The 16,991-nt window shown below is 42.7% G+C and overlaps 1 protein-coding gene across 1 annotated transcript in view; it reads left to right on the top strand.

Moving 5' to 3' along the window:
* Window positions 1-16,991, top strand: part of VPS53 (VPS53 subunit of GARP complex) — a 136,204-nt gene that overhangs the window by 96,192 nt on the left and 23,021 nt on the right. The window contains exons 16-18 of the mRNA XM_046675849.1: window positions 1,875-1,957; window positions 2,868-2,946; window positions 13,854-14,002. Of these exons, the coding sequence (XP_046531805.1) occupies window positions 1,875-1,957; window positions 2,868-2,946; window positions 13,854-14,002 (311 nt within the window). The remainder of the gene's footprint in view (window positions 1-1,874; window positions 1,958-2,867; window positions 2,947-13,853; window positions 14,003-16,991) is intronic.

Below are 16,991 nucleotides of genomic sequence, written 5' to 3'. Positions count from 1 at the left end.
AGATACAATCAACAAAATCCAAACTGTGGGGAAATCTACAGGGCAAACAACCCAGTTTCCTTAAGAAAAAATTGCAGGGATGAGGGGGCACGAACAGAAATAGAGGGAGAAACCAAAGAGACTTAAGAATCCAAGCAATAAAGAATTGGAGAATAAAATTTAAAAAACAGTGCCAATAATGTATCAATATTGGTTCACTAATTGTAACACTTTTACACTTAACACTTGCATAGTGGTGTTCCATTCATTGATTCTTTAGGAATCACTTATTATGTACCAGGCACTGTATTTGGTAGTAATTAACCATGGTGAACAAAGTAGACAAGTTGCTGTGTGTCGGGGAACTTACACTCATGGGGGAGCCAGATAATAAATAAGTAAGCCAAGATGTAACTTCCATCCTGTAGTAAGTGCTAGGAAGGAAACTAATATTGCGGTGCTAGTTAGGGCGTTATCTACTGAAGTAGAGTGGTCAAGGAGGGCCTCTCTGAGAAGGTGACACTGAAGCAGAGGCCTGAGGGTTGGGAAGGAGACATACAAGTGAGGGGCTTGGAGGGGTCGGGAGGTGGGGGGGGGGGGGTAGCAAAGCAAGGATGCTGGTTGGGAGGAGAGAGCAGAGAGTGTGAGCAAGAGGAAATAGAAAGTGTGAAGTATGAAGGCCCTGCAGGGGGAAAGACCTTGGTATTTCCAGAAGTTGAACCTGTCGGTATAACCAAAGCCAAGGAAGCAAGGGGCAAAGCAAGATGTGGGCCTGAGAACTAGACAAGCCCCAAATCGTGGTTAGAAGTTTGGATTTTTCAGTGCAGTAGGAAGAAGCTGCTGAAGATTGGAGCATTGTGAGCCTGCACCGTAATTTGTTTCATCAGTCCCTTGTAAATATATGTGTAGACCGTTTCCAGTTTTTCAATAATATAAACTGCACTAGAATATGAGCTTTAAGAGAACACATCTTATCTGTTTTGGTCACTGAATAACTCCCTTACTCTATTACAGAGGCTGGTACAAAATAGGCTTCAGTAAATATTGTTTGAATTAATGAATGCTGCAAAGAATGCTTGTGTATCTTTGTACATTGTTCTCATTATTTCATTGAAATAGTTTTCTAGATGTGAAGCTGCTGGCTTAAAGAGTGTGTATATTTAAATTTTGGCTTTTTAAATAAATTGCGTTCCAAAAAGCTTATACTAAGAGCATTTTTAAATTTAAGACAAAACATTATTCTTAAGAGTTTGTGTAATAGATGAGTTTGGGAGGGTTAGATTAATCAATTCCCGGGATGTTTGGAGATAGTTACAATTCCTGGTCAGTAGTATTTTTCTTTGAGGCAGCTGGGAGCATGGCCAGTGTTTCTCTCCTAGGCTACAGGCTGAGGAAGGCAGACTGTGTTTCTTTTGCTCACCTCAGCATCCCCAACAGCTGGACACGGTGGGTGGCTCATAGTAGCGCTCCGTAAATAGTTTAACTGATTTTACTGCCATCCCCCATCAGAGGCTTCCAATGTTGGTGAGTGAGCCTGCAGTTCATGGGGAAGGGAGTCTCCTAAAAGTCAGGTTCATTTTTAAATTAAGGGAATGAATTGTCAGTGTGCCGTAAGAAACAAGTATAGCCCAGTGCTAAGGGTGCAGGCTCTGGAGGAGGTTTGATTCTCAGCCCTACCACTGCCTGTCTTGGATAGGTCACTCCTCCATTGTCTCATCTTAAAATGGGATAATAATAGAATCTTCCTCAAAGGATCTTGAGTATTGAATGAGTCAATAGATGAAAAGTGTCTAAAATTATACGTGAATCATCAAGCTCAGTAAATGCTAAGTATTATTACTGTGGCACGCCTTTGGATAATCATTAAACATGCTTTTTTTCTTATTTTCTAATAGCTAGAAGAAAAACTCAAAGAAAAAGTTGACGTAAGTCTGATCGAACGGATCAATCTGACTGGAGAAATGGACACGTTCAGCACGTATGTACCTTGCATATGTCTGCTCCAAGGCTGCCCTTCCCCCTTCACAAAGCAGCCTGTCTCAGGCTGTCGGCTTTAGGTCACTACAAAACCTAGGAGGTTTCCAGGACCTTCTGTTAGATCAGGCTTATTCTCTACCTGCCACTTAGAAGCATTAGAAGTTGGTGCAGCTGCCTCCCATTCTGCCTCCTTGGATGCAGTCATTTTTAGCTTACGGGGTCTTTATTGTTGCACTGTCTCGAATAAGAGAAGAAATCCTCCCTTGACCATCGCTGTAGGAAGGGCAGGTCCAAGGCCTTCTATCTGCCCCTTTAAATCCACAGAGGGCCAGCCCCACCTCCAGTGTTTTAGAATATAAAGGGTAAGCAGCCTGATTTTAGCCGGGGGGCGGGGGTGTTTGGGGTAGGAGGGCGTCTATCCAAGAGGTCCAAACTGTAAAGCCTTCTTGATGTTACCTTGCGGTCACTGAATGAGATTGGGAGAGGCCAAGCTTCAGCTTTCACATCAACCGCTTACTGAGGAAAAATCAAAATTCTCTTCTTAGGTCATTTCCTCTCCTTTTCTCAACTCTTTTTTTCACAAGTCCTGGTTTAAACATTCTGAGCAAGCAGGTACTTTTGGAGGAGGAAGCAAAGAGGGATTCTGGGCGTGGCCCTTAGGGAGACTAGCCATGGAATTTTGTGTCCTGAGTGGAGACACACCCAAATAAGACCAGGACATGGAGCAGGAATGAAAAAAAGCCAAAATGCTCCTCACTGTCATTAATTCCCTTTTGAAGTAAAGTCAGCTTTTCTGGTGAAATGATGAATCTGATTTTTACACAGGTGCCTAAAACATTTGGAAGGGGCTGTATCAGTCATTCAAAGAGTCATGTTTTAAGTTGTGACCACAGTATTTGTGTGATTTGCAGTGTCATCTCGAGCAGCATTCAGTTGTTGGTTCAGGACCTGGATGCTGCCTGCGATCCTGCCCTGACGGCCATGAGCAAGGTAAGGCTTCAAGAGTGACCCCAGATGGTTTCTATCGGCCCTTGCCTGTAGCTTCTGCAGGCTCTTCACGGCTTGAAGCATCAGCTGGGAGGAGAACGGAAGACCTCCCGGAGTTTCCTACAGCACTCAGTTTATCTTGCACCTTAGGTCAGTTGCTTGTCCTTTGAGAATGAGGCAGGGAGCAGGTGTGTTTGGTAAGCCTAAGGGAGATGTTGTCTTTGACTAGCATCTGACACATGCTGAAAACCTTACTGTGGCCTCGCCAGAGTGGGTGTTTTGTTAGTGCTTACAGCAGTCACTTCTGACTCATCCTCATTCTTGCCCGCTGAGAGGTTTTTCTGACTCTTGCTGAACTGTGGTGCCAGTGCAGGATTTTGTGATCAGATTGTGGACCCTGGTTTTCTAATAGAGTGGTGGCCCATCGCTGCCCTCCTTTGATACGTGCCACATGCTGCCTTCTGTTGTTACTCAGCTTTTATGGGCCCATGTGTTTTCTTCCCAAAAGAATGTAAATTCCTTAAGTTCGTGGACCATATAGAATATAGAAGACTTATGTTAGTTGGAAATGGGCACTTCTTTACTGATTTCTAAGCCAAATGACATGAAGCTGCCCACTCTAGAGCCTTTTGAGCAGAAGTAGGCAGACTACAGCCTGTGGTCCAAATCTGGCTCCCAGCCTGTTTTTGTAAGTAAAGTTTCATTGGAACACAGCCATCTTCATTCATTTGTATATTATCTATGAGTGCTTTTGTGCTACAATGGTAGAATTAGGTAATTGCAACTGAGATCATATGGCTTGCAAAGCCAAAAATATTTACTGTCTGGCCCTTTACAGGAAAAGTTTACCAATGCCTGTTCTAGAGTCACATACTCTTGTAGCATCCTTACAAATTCTGGAGAAAGAACTTTTCTGGGGCATAGTGGCCAGTAAATAGCAGAGTATAGTGGAAAGAACCACTGATTTTAGAGTCAGACAGACCTTACTTTTCTCATTTTTCCTTTGGAGGTGTGAGCAAAGGACTTAACCTCTGGGGGCCCAAGTTACCTCGTCGGTATGTGAAATGGGGCTGCCTGCCTCCCAGGTTGTTGTGAGGATGGAGCCCATGGAGGGTGCCTGGCCTGGTGCCAATAAACGCAGGTCCTCTTTCCCTCTTGCCACAAGGTTGTGTAAGCAGACATTTGGCCTGAATTTGGTTTTGTAGTAGATTGTAAATATTTAACAAAAATAGGATTAAAACCAAAACTTAGGCTTCAGGGTTTTATGAAGCTAAGTAGCGAGTCCTGAGTAGCTGATGTCACAAAGTTTCTATTCACAAGGCTGATCCTTTTGCCAATCAGATGCGGATGTGTATTTCCAGTTCAATGTTTAGAAGCAGAATGCTCTGAGCAGGCAAATTGAGGCTAACCCATTTTCTTAAAGGAACCTGGCTCTGAAGATTCATTTTGTGGGCTCTGATCATCCCATAGCTGCTGGTGAACATTCACTGCATCCTGAATATGATCTGTTCCAGCTGCCATCTCTCCTGAACTGCCACACACTTTAGATTGGAATGCAACTGGTGAAAGAATTTTTACATTTACCAAAGGAAGAGTGGATTTTTTTTTTTCCAGTAAAATAACAGTTGTAGGGGGTTTTAACACTCCAGGTGTTGCTTATATGAACTGTCAGTTCATTAGGTGGATTTCCCTCAAACTCTCCTCCACCCCACCACCCATTTCTCCCCCAGACCCACACCAGCAAATATTAACAGAGACCGTACCTCCAGAATCTTTTGTTTATATCACAGGAAAACCGCAGACTTGGGAACACAGCAGCTGGGAGGCCATTACTCTTTGTCTGAGTCTTCTGGAGTTCTAGCAAAATGAAATCCATGTGATGAAAATGACCAGATGTAAACAAGCCAAGCAGTCACAAATTGATTCAACATACACTCTCTGTTATTTGTGCCTGCATCCTGTTTTGTGTAGTTTCTTCTAGGATTTTTAAAAACTTTTGTTTTATGATCAGGCTTATTTCTGTCTCTGATTCCATCATTTTTGCTGCTAGGTGAATAGTTCAGTTCAGTCTCTGCCCAGCACAGTGCTGGGAGTTAGAAGACTGAGAAAGACATGGACCTTATCCCCAGGTACCTAGATTCCCGAAAGTGTGGGGTGAGAGATGTGTGAAATGAGAGGCATGCCCAAATAACTGCAATGTGAAGTATGAGGAAATCAGTACCCAAAAAAGTACAAAACACACCCTCTTTAAAAGATGAGAGAGTTCCTATCAGGTGAGAAGCAAAGAAAGCCTTCATAAGGAAGTAGCATTTGAAATAGACCGTGGAGGATGGGGGAGTTTTGGGTGAATTTGTGATTAGGAGGGCATTCTGAACAGGGCGACAAAATGAACAAAGGTTTATAAAATTAGGAAAGCTCAGAACTTTGTCTTAATTGTCAATCTCATTGCACATCTTTGGAATTCCACAGGGTACTCTGTACTTGCACTTACATAGTTTGCATAGATTGGAAACAAGGCTGCCCTCAAGGAGCTTATATTCTGGTGGGGAGAAAGCTTAGAATAATTGATGCTGTAAATAAATGTATTTTATAAATGGTGTGAAAATGAGGGTTGGGTTTGCCAAAGTGGAATGGAGTTGTTAGATGATTCTGAGTTGATTGACATAGGCTTCTTTGACAAGATGGATTGAGCTAAGACCTCATTCTCATTAAGGGACCCCATGTCTTTCTCCTTGGTTCGCATCCAGGGCTTTCATTATTTGTTCCTTCACTACCTTGTTTGTTCTGTGAACACTCCGTGTATACACCTATACTCCAGCCTCAGCCTTCACTTTCCTGAATGCATTAATTTTTGAGGCTTCCATGCCTTTTCTCATTTTATTCTTGCTGCCTCGACTTCTCTTCCCACTGTTGTCTCTCCAATGAGCACATCCTTTAAGATCCAGTTCAAATGTCTGCCCTCTTTTTAAAAAGTCAGGTATAATTCACATACCACAAAATTCACCCTTTTGAAGTATGTAATTCAGGGGCTGGCCCCATGACATACTAGTTAAGTCCAGTGTGCCTGGGTTCGTGGGTTCAGATCCCAGGTGCTGACCTACACCACTCATCAAGCCATGTTGTGATGGTGACCCACATACAAAATAGAGGAAGATGGGGCATAGATGTTAGCTCAGGGCTAATCTTCCTGAAGCAAAAAAAAGAGGAAGATTGGCAACAGATCTTAGCTCAGAGTGAATCTTCCTCACCAAAAATAAGTAAATAAGTAAAGTATATAATTTAGTGGGTTTTGGTATGTTCACAAGGTCCTACAACGACCACTATCAAATGCCAGAATATCTTCATCACACCAAAAAGAAGCCTCATACTTATTAGCAGTCACTCTCAGTTTCCCTGACAATCACTAATGTACTTTCTTTCTCTGGATTTGCCTGTTCTGGACATTCCACATAAACGGATCATACAGCATGTGGCCTTTTGTGACGGACTTTCTTCACTTAGCCTAATGTTTTTAATGTTCATCCATGGGATAGCATGTATCAGTACTTCATTCCTTTTTATTGCTGAATAATATTCCATTGTATGGTTATACCACATTTGGTTTATCCATTCATCAGTCAATGGGCATTTGTGTTGTGTCCACTCTTTTTTTTTTTTTTTTTAGGATTGGCACCTGAGTTAACAACTGTTGCCAATCTTTTTTTTTTTTTCTGCTTTTTCTCCCCAAATCCCCCCAGTACATAGTTGCATGTTTTAGTCGTGGGTCCTTCTAGTTGTGGCATGTGGGATGCCGCCTCAGCATAGCCTGATGAGCAGTGCCATGTCCACACCCAGGATCCGAACCAGTGAAACCCTGGGCCACCAAAGCAGAGCACTTGGTGAACTTAACCACTTGGCCACAGGGCTGACCCCATCTCCACTTTTTAACTATTATGAATATTCATGTCCAAGTTTTTTGTGAATATGTTTTCAGTTCTCTTGCATATACACCTAGGAGTGGAACTGCTGGATCATGTGGTAGCTTTGTTTAACATTTTGAAGAACTGCCAAACTGTTTTCCACAGCAGCTACACTATTCTACATATTACCCACCAGCAGTGGATGAGGGCTCAAATTTTCCTTATCCTCACCAACACTTTTTTTTAAATTATAGTTATTCTAGTGGGTATGAAGTGGTATCTCATTGTGATTTCAATTTGTATTTACATTTCCCTGATGACTAAGATATTAAGCATCTTGTCATGTTCTTATTGGCCATCTGTATATCTTCTTTGAAGAAATGTCAGTTCACATCCTTTGCCCATTTTTAAATTGGGTTGTCTTTCTGTTGTTGAGTTGTAAAAGTTCTTTTTTATAGTCTGGATACTAGACCCCTTATCAAATATATAATTTGCAAGTATTTTCTCTCTTTCTGTGGGTTTTCTTTTCTCAATCATGTACTTTGAAGCACTAAAGTTTTTAATTTTGATGAAGTCCAATTTTTATATTTTTTCTTTTGATGCTTGTGCTTTTGGTGTCATATCTAAGACACCATTGCCTAATCCAATATGAGAAAGATGTACACGTATATTTTCTTCTAAGCATTTTATAGTTTTAGCTCTTACATTTAGGCCTTCAGTCCATTTCGAGTTAATTTTTGTATATGGTGTAAAGTAAGGATTCAACTTCATTCTTTTGCATGTAGATATCCAGCTGTCCCAGTACCATTTGTTATAAAGACTATTCTTTACCCATTGGATGGTCGTGACAGTCTTGTCAAAAATCAGTTGGCCATAGGTACATGGGTTTATTTCTGAACTCTCAGTTCTATTCCATTGATCTGTATGTCTGTCCTGATGCTGATACCACACTGTTTTGATTATTGTAGCTTTGTAGTAAGTTTTAAAATCAGGAAATGTGAGTCCTCCCACTTTGGTCTTTTTCAGATTGTTTTGGCTATTTTGAGTCTCTTGCAATGTCACCACAGTACCTAGACTACCTCTCTACTTTGTTATACAGTTATTTTTATATCTCTGTCTCCCCTGTTAAGCTTTGAACAGCTTGAGGGCTACGTCTTATTCATTTTTGGATCTCCATGGCGTAGCACAGTTCTTGCTTAACAGTGGTACTTGCTGAGTGACTTTGAAGGTAAAGAAGGCAGGAAGAAGAAAGAACTGAAGTTTGTAGACATCCATTTGACCAAAGAATGGTGACAACGTGAGACGTGGATAGCTCTACTGAACAGATTTAATGGGTGAGCTAGTAGACATAGGGTGGGAGACTCGGGCGTCTTTCTGGGAAATGGCAGGATCACGACTCCCTGAGATCTTGAGGTGCATACAAGTGCTGTTGAGGATGATGCGACGCTCCTCGATGGTGCTCACTAGCAGGGCTTCCTTCTTCAACAAGTAGCATCCTGGAGCTGATTGAGGAAGGTCAGAAATAGGAAATGCCCATGTCTAGCTTTTAGGTCCCTGGGTGCGGGCAAGAGCCCTGCAGCTGGCAAAGGAGAGGAAAACATAGAGAGGCCAAGTTTGGTAGAAAATACCTGGAACGACCTTAAACAGGCCAGGCCCACATGGAGGAAGTGAAATCTGATGAGAGTTTAGTCGCTTCTCTGAAACTGGAACTTTGAGATTGCAGTAGTGTTGCTGATAAGTTATGTCACAATTACCTTTCCAACCACTTTCCCCGTCCGTGTTGCATTATTTTCTTAAATGAGCTCTGTGAGATGATAGTAAGTTATTTATGGAGCACTTACCGGGAATCAGCACCCAAGTCCCTTATCTCACTTAATTCTGATGATAAATTTGTGAGGTACCTATGTTATTTTCTTCTCCCTTTCACAGATTAGGGAACTGAAACGCAAAGTTAAGTCCCTTGTCCCAGATCTCTTAGCTAGTTAGCGTGTGGCAGAGCCAAGATTCAAACTCAGCTGTCTCTATGCAAGATTGTACCACACCGTATGTACAGAGTAAGAGTAAGTCCTTTCGGCAAATGTAGAAACTGAAGCAAAATCAGCTGAAGTAACTTGCCTGAAAGCGGAAGAGCGATAAGTCAGTGTGCGTCCGGGACTGCTAGGTTCACACAGCTGTTCATGCTTGCTTGATTATGAGCTCAGCAAGCATCCGGGGGCATCCTGTTAGGTATTGGTCTTCAGCTTTTCTTGATCTGATGCCGTGACTTTCCTGCAGGGGAGAAAATGGGTTGAGCAGCCAACCCAAGTATTCCAGTCTGCTTGGCATATTTCTCCCTGAAAACTGGCGAATTGTCATTCTGGTGTGTGTGTTTCTTTTCTTTTTCATAATATGCCCAAAGCCATATAGCTTTATAACAGTGAAGCCAAAAATCAAGTCTCCTGATTCTTGAAAAGGTAGTTATTTGGAGTGCTTTGGTGGAAATATGAAGAGTCCTGTTTTTTAAATGTAAATTCTGTAAATCCTTAGCAATTAGTATGTCTGGTTTTGGCGTTATATGTAGGATAAGAAAAAAATGTTATGTCTTCCTTAAAAGGGACCATTGGTCCCATGGTCCCTCCTCACTATGTCCTTTTTCCTGGGGCTACTCACATCACTAGGTTGAAAGAATCTAAGTCTCTGTCTGAAATCAAACACACTTAGATTTTTACCCATCAATGATAGTTTTAGGAAAAAAAACAGAAGAAACTGAACAAATTAAATTTCCTTACAGTCTGGCGTGTAATTTCTATCGAGTTTCAAGATTGTGAACATGTACCGATTTAGGAGGCTGCATTACTATTCCCCAAAGACATTTTGAAATAGCTAGAACAGTCCTCAAATCTGTTCTCATTTTACTCAGTCATTAAAATGTAGATCTATTTCAGGAGGTCGACAGAACTCCACGGTTAAGAAGTCCTCAAGTTTGCTTTCCACCTATAATCAAAGCACATCTTTCTTTTTTCATAAAAGAGATTGTTTTCTCATTATGAACAAAGCAAATCACCTTCATTAAAGAAGATACAGATTTTTAAAAAGAAGAAAATTTAAATCCCCCATAATTCCAATTAGTACATATATTTTAGTCTTTCTTTTTATGCATATATTTTTTAAATAAAATAAGTTTATACTTTACATACTAGTTTATAACCTGTTTTTCTCATTTAGCAGGTTTTAATAGTTTTCTGTGTCATTTAATCTAGAGCTGTGATATTTTTAGTGATTGCATAGTATTCCATAGTACAGAGTATTTATTGTTAAAATTGTAAACGTAGTTAACATTTACCATGGAATTAATATATGCCAGGCACTATGTGAGGGGCATTCCATGCATTATCTCTCAGTAACCGTATACGTCATAGATATTAGCATCATCTCAATTTTACAGCTGAGGAAACTGAGGCGCAGAGATGTTAGATATCTTGTCCAAGTCACACTTAGCAGGTCGCACAGACACTGTTAGAACTCATCACTGGCGGACTCCAGATGTCCTCATTTTAGGTGCTGTAATCTATTCCTTCCCTTAAAATGTATGTAATCGATTCACTTCTGAGGGATTTTTAGGTTATTTCCCATTTTTCACATTTGTACACAGTCTGGCCGTGGACAGCCCGGTTCCCACCATGTCTCCCTGGCCAAGTGTGGGGTCCTGGAGGCTCTCACCCTGCTATCTTGCTGGTTTTCTTGCTTGCTGTTTCCATCAAACCTATGCCTTAGTTACTACTTCTTTTGCAAACTGTTTTTCTTGTTGTTTACATGGTATGAATAGTTGTCAATCCCATCCCACCCCCTAAACAAAAACCACAAACAGAAAAACTTTTAAGTGTGGAGGAGTAAATTTTAAATGTCAAAGGCAGAGTTTCCTTGGAGAAGTTGGAGTCCTCTTTCTGCTGATGGCTTTTCATGATGCTTGTTCTTCCAGTGCAAGCTACAGGTGGTTTCCTTTTTTGAAAGAGAACTTTGCTTGATAACTGTATATTTCATTAGCTTCTCTGAGAAACCAGGCTTACCTGGAACTAAGGCCCAGTTAAGTCCTTTTCTTCTTTTTTGTTTTTTCCAATTCTTTTTTAACAAGTATCTAGGAAGCAGCCTGGTGTGGTGCTTGGGTTTAGACAGACCTGGGTTGTCTCCACTCTACCGTTTACCAGCTGTGTAATTGTGGGCATTACCTAACCTTTTTGAGTTTTTTGAGTTTCCTCATCTACAAGATTCCATGAGAGCTCAATGAGATCGTGTATGGATAGTAAATGAGATGGTGTATGCAAAATGCCAGGCCGAGTGACCTGCACATGGTAGGCCCTAATGTAGGTGTCTTGTGCCGTTCAAGTTGTGGTGTTCAAGTTGCAGCCCAAACCCTAAGTCACCCAGGGTGGGTACCAACAAGCATCAACCGTCTGAGGCAATGACTGGGCAGAATCGCTGCTGACTATACTTTGCACAGTTTTTAGAAACAGTAAAAGCAATGTCAACTTTCATCGTTCTCCAATACTTTAAATCATTTTCTTTCTTCATTAAGCTGACTTAAATTTAAAATCACACATCCACTTGACTTTTGCTAATACTTCTTTTAATTTAATCAGTGGAGTCCCAACTGGCTAACGCATTAAAGCAAATCAGATCTTTTCACTTGTATTCCAAATGTGGACACATAATGACGTGGCCAGTGGTGATCAAGACGTTAGCTCACCAGCAGGAACTTCAAGTCCCACGTCCCCACGCTCCGTCTTGCTTCAGAGTTTCTTTGTAACCAAAGACAGGGCATGTCACCACCTCCCTTTATGGTCATCATCTGCTAATGGAGAACTGTAATGTTCAGATAACTGTTTATTAACTTTTCAAAGTATTGAAATATAAATGCTGCCAATTTGCAAAACAATAGTCATTACTATGGAAGAGCTTCATATCAATAGGGGGATGGAGGGGCATCAAGCTCCCTACCCAGTTCACTGGGTTTACCCGGGACATTCTGCTCCAAGTCTTGCTGCCAAGCTTGGGGAAGAGAAGATGAAGTATAGACGTTAACAGCACCTTTCAATTTTGGCTTCACCCTATGAACTCATTTAAAATCACTTAGGATGCTCATTGTTTGCATGGGTCAAATCTCTAAAATCAGATGGAAAAAGAAGCCTCTCAAATGAGATAAAGGAGAATAAGGAAAACATTACGTATAACCAAAACATTTGAATATAAAGTCAGATCATATTAGACCTTTCTACTTTTCTCCATTGTTTGTTTTTGTTTTTCCCTGGTAAAAAATGAGAGACCTTGGGGCTAGCCTGGTGGCGTAGTAGTTGAGTTTACCCACTCTGCTTCGGTGGCCTGGGGTTCGCAAGTTCGGCTCCCAGGCGCAGGCCCAGCACAGCTCATCAAGCCACACTGTGGTGGCATCTCACATAAAACAGAGGAAGATTGGCACAAGTGTTAGCTCAGGGCCAATCTTCCTCACAAAAAAAAAAAAAGAGAGAGAGAGGGACTTTTTACTGTCTGCAGCCTTGCATAAGACTTAATGTCTCTGGGCCATGATTTTCTTATCTGTCCCCTCCTGCTTTTCTATGGTTCTGTGCTTACACACACCTGAAGCTTTTAGAATATAAATGTCTGCTGATTTGAAGAAACATTAGGACAAAACATAGAGTCATTTGAGCTTCCCAGGAGCCGGGGAATCATCCATGTACAATAAGATTCTTTTAAACAAGTTCTCTCAGTATTGAATTTTTCCTTTCCCCTAGAGCTCTATAAAAATAGTGTTTTCTTGCCAGAGACATCAAGGCCACAGAACTACTGCCCTCCTTCTATGAACATATTATATGGTTTGTGTTTGGCTTAGGATCTTTTAACAGACAGCCCAGCGTGCTCTGAGAGGCTGACTCAGCAGAACTCTTCTAGCACATCCGCGCTCTTTTCAGGATCGCGGCGCCCGTTCCCTGCCAGCTTCGGGGCACACTGGGCTGATCCTGCCTCTCTCTTCCTGGCCGGATCCAACGGGGAGAGACAGTGCAACATTGCTTCTTTCTCCGTTTTGGTGTTTTCCAGAGTGTTGCCCTCATTCTCCTCAGGTTCTTAGAGCTTGAGCCAGGCAGGTCTCTTTTTGGCTCATGGCCTGGTCAGGACCACTCGGGTCTCTCACTGATGCTCATCCCCCCGACGCCTGCCCTCCACACGTCCCTGTGCCTCTTTCCTGCCCTGTTCTCCATGTCGCTGTCTTACCCCCTAATCTGCCCCCCATGTTTGCCAGAGATCCTCTTTCCTTTCCCTTGATTGAAATCCCGACATAATCCCAAAGGTTTTAGGAGTAAGAGTCTAACGTTTTATTATGGAAAAGTTCAGTTATATACAGAAGTGAGAAAATAGTGTAATAAACCTCATTCACCCATCACACAGCTTCACTAATCTTATTTCGTCTACTCCTCCCAACCCTGGATTATTTTGAAGCAAGTCTCACATGTCATATCATTTCTAGTTTTCTTTTTTAAAAATCCCAACTCCTCCCAATTGACTTGAGAAAAAGGCATAAGTGAATGCTCGTCCAGGTTTCATGTTCTTTGGCCCAGCCGCCTCTCTGCTCTCCCAGGCTGCCAATCCGCTCAGAAGTAGGTGTCCCCCCCCTCGTCTCCCACAGTCCCTTTCTGCTGGGACAGCTGACGGAAGAATATGATCCAGTTCATCTGCCTGCTGAGGTTCCTGTAGAAGATGGCCCCTTCTGTGGGAAGGGAAGGCCATTTCAAGCACGAGGGGGACAGGGTAGGAAAAGGTGCCTGAGTCACACCTCGCTCTCAAGGAGAAAGTGGGCTCACTTGTTTTTATTCACAAACAGCCACTACAGACTGGGTAAGACAAACTCCCCAAAGCAAAATGGCAGCTGTGATGGCAAGCCGTGGCCTCCTTTCTACTCCCCCTGCCCCTTTGCTGGTAACAGGGAAGGCTGTCCTTTCGTGAAGGATCTAAAGGCTTGTCCTGCCCTGTCTCCATTTTCAGATGCAGTGGCAGAATGTGGAGCACGTTGGTGACCAGAGCCCCTACGTCACATCTGTCATTCTTCACATTAAGCAGAACGTCCCCATCATCCGTGACAACCTGGCTTCCACACGGAAATACTTCACTCAGTTCTGCATTAAATTTGCAAAGTGAGTCCTGGCACACTGTTGTCACTGGGTATTTTTTTTTTTTATTTTTATTGAGTTAATGACAGGTTACAATCTTGTGAAATTTCAGTTGTACATTATTGTTTGTCAGTCGTGTTGTAGGTGCACCCCTTCACCCTTTGTGCCCACCCCCCACCCCACCATTTCCCTGGTAGCCACTAATCTGTTCTCTTTGTCTGCATTTTTAAATTCCTCATATGAGTGGAGTCATACAGAGATGGCCCTTCTCTAACTGGCTTATTTCACTTAACATAATTCCCTCAAGGTCTATCCATGTTGTTGCAAATAGGACGATTTTGTTCTTTTTTACAGCTGAGTAGTATTCCATTATCACTGGGTATTTTGAATGCTATACTTACAGTCCAGGTGAGCATGCTCACAATCCAGGTGTCCCCACCATCCAGCTGGGGCTTCTTAAGTGGTGCCTGGAGGCAAACTAAATTTTTTGTACCCCTAAAGAAGCATAATAATGAAACTAAATTTGCTACTTAAAGTCAGAGGTGACAGTAACAGCAATACAACCATCAACCACATCAAGGCAAACAAAGATGAATTGGAGGATCCTGTTATTTTGAATCATGCGGACATAACAGCACCCCCTGCCTCCTACCAGGTTTGGATAATTAAAATTATTTTTCAGTGATTTCGTGTATGTATTTTGTCTCTCCAACTAGATTATAAGCCTTTTTAGGGTAGGAACCATCAGTTCTGTTTCTTTTGAGCCTTCTTTTCCTTCTTCTCTATAGTCCTTATCACTGTGGCTGCCAGAATTTATCCACTTGTGGACGTCCTGGAGTCCAGGGAAGGTACTAGAACTCAGGAAGAGCAAGTCAGGGAGCTCCGTTGCCAGAGCAGATGAAGTGAACACTGTGCTGCATGTCTTCCTGCCACGTCCTCGTGTGTGGCCATTTCTGGCTTGACGTTTTGAAGCAGGGAAATAGTTTGGTCCTTTGCCAGTCTGCATCTGGCTGTAGCGTTGTTCTGCCTGAGATCAGGCAGCCTAGAGGGTCAGTGCCTCGTCTGACCAATTATCAAACAAGCATTTTGGCAAACTTCTCAGGGAAGGGCCCCAGGAAGGTCAGCCCAGTCCAAGCTACTGTATTTAGGTTGTTCTCATCCAAGTCCCAAAGGTGATTTCAGACTCCAAGTTTCTGTCTTCCCCAGCTCTCTCCCAGTTTGTATTCAATTAAGGCTTTCCCTCTCCCTCACAGATAAACCCCTAAGGAACAGCTCTTATAGAGTAGCTGGTGGCCTTAGCGTCGGTTACCAGTTTGTCAAGAAAGGCTAGCGTGGACTCTCCAGGGAGGCGCTCGTGTTTGCAGTGTGGCAGACGAACCAGGAGTCGACAGTCCCCTCGGACTCTCTTGGTGCTCCTTAGCGTGTGTTAGAAGCATTGCCGATAAATCACATTGTGACACTCCCCATAACTCCTGGTAGAAACAGTGTCTCTGCAAAAGTTTACTATGACCAAAAATCTGTAGTGTGGGTGCACAGGGGTCTGACTGAGGTAACGTTAAAGTGAGCATGGGATCCATTTACCTCGCTAGTCCCAGCATCTGCCTCACAGTCTCTCCAAGCCCTTTAGTTTTATTACTAACCCCCTCTTGGGTGAGCTGGGAATAGGATGCCCATCTCCTACATCTGGAAAAGGTTAACCTGCGATCTAAAAAGCGGTTTTCTGACTTAATCCATGGTGCCCTCTTCTCCTTGTAAAATCCCAGCCAAAGACTAGGAACCTCAGAGAGGGGACTGTGAGGAGCCCCGCTCCCAGCCAGGGGCAGTAACTGCCGCCACCCAATGGCCTGGAGAAGCCCTTGTCCGCTACCCATCAAAGACACCTCCCCGGTCCCTGTGTTTTCCCTGCTTCATCCCCTGTGGACGAGCACACAGAGCCAGTTCAAGGGCAACCAAAGCCTGTGATACTGTGCAGTAACTTAAGTTATGAGCTGTGTGTACCATTGCGATTAGTCGTGAATTCGATCGCATGTTACTTGTTTGGCCTGGCTCTGGTTTACAGCATGGCAGAATCCCTCCTAAATACTCCCTTGTTCCCACTTCCTCCTGATCAGCAGACCGTCCCCTCGTCTGATCTCTGGAGTTTACATTCCTTTCCGTTTAACTTCCTTTCCTCTCCTACCAATGCAAAGCCATAGATGTTTCCTTCGGCCTCCATTTGGTCTCTGAAACAACAGCTGTCTTTCCTGTTTAGCCGTCAAGATCACCCCTCTGGTTGAAACTTCTATTTGAACCACAAGTGACTTCCCTCATCTACTAAGCTGATTCTCCTCCATTCAGTAATGGAGATAATAAGACAAAGCTCTGAATAGTGTTTCAGAGGATAAAGTGAGAAGTCTTGTGTAAACTTCCTGCTAAAGTACTGGTATGAAGCTGACATTCAAAAAGTGGTAGCTGCTACCGTTGTTATTTGTTATTATTTATTAACATGCAGACACAGAATTAAGTGCTTTGACTTAATAGACATGGTTCCTATCTTCATTTGCATGATAGTCAAATGGATGGAAATAGACATGTAAGCAAATAAGTATAATAAAGTAGTTTATGTGTTAGGCTAGAGGTCTGTGGACTCTATGCAGAGTATGGTAGCAGTGACTGAGGAAAGACTTCACAGGAGAGATGTCCTTTAGCAGAGTCCAAGAGGTGTGTGTACTGATCCACATGGCTGTAGGGGAAGGGCATTCCAGGTAGAGGGAGCAGTGTAAGCAAAGGCACAGAGGCATTAAATAGCCTGAAGAATCATGGGATTTGTAAGTAGCTCAACCAGGTTGAGGCATAGGGTGCCAGGGCTTAGCATGATGAGGCTGGGGACAGAGAATCAAAACAATCAAGAAGGCCTTAAATGTAGCCATTGCGAGAGTTTTAATCAGAGGAGGGTCTTGATCATATTTGCATTTGAAATAAATCCCTTTGGCAGTTGATGGGTTAGAAAGGATGAGGCTGAAGGCAGGGAGAC

The sequence above is a fragment of the Equus quagga genome, chromosome 11 (assembly GCF_021613505.1).
Source record: "Equus quagga isolate Etosha38 chromosome 11, UCLA_HA_Equagga_1.0, whole genome shotgun sequence".
Lineage (NCBI taxonomy): Eukaryota > Metazoa > Chordata > Mammalia > Perissodactyla > Equidae > Equus > Equus quagga.
This window is presented reverse-complemented; position numbering and strand designations above follow the sequence as displayed.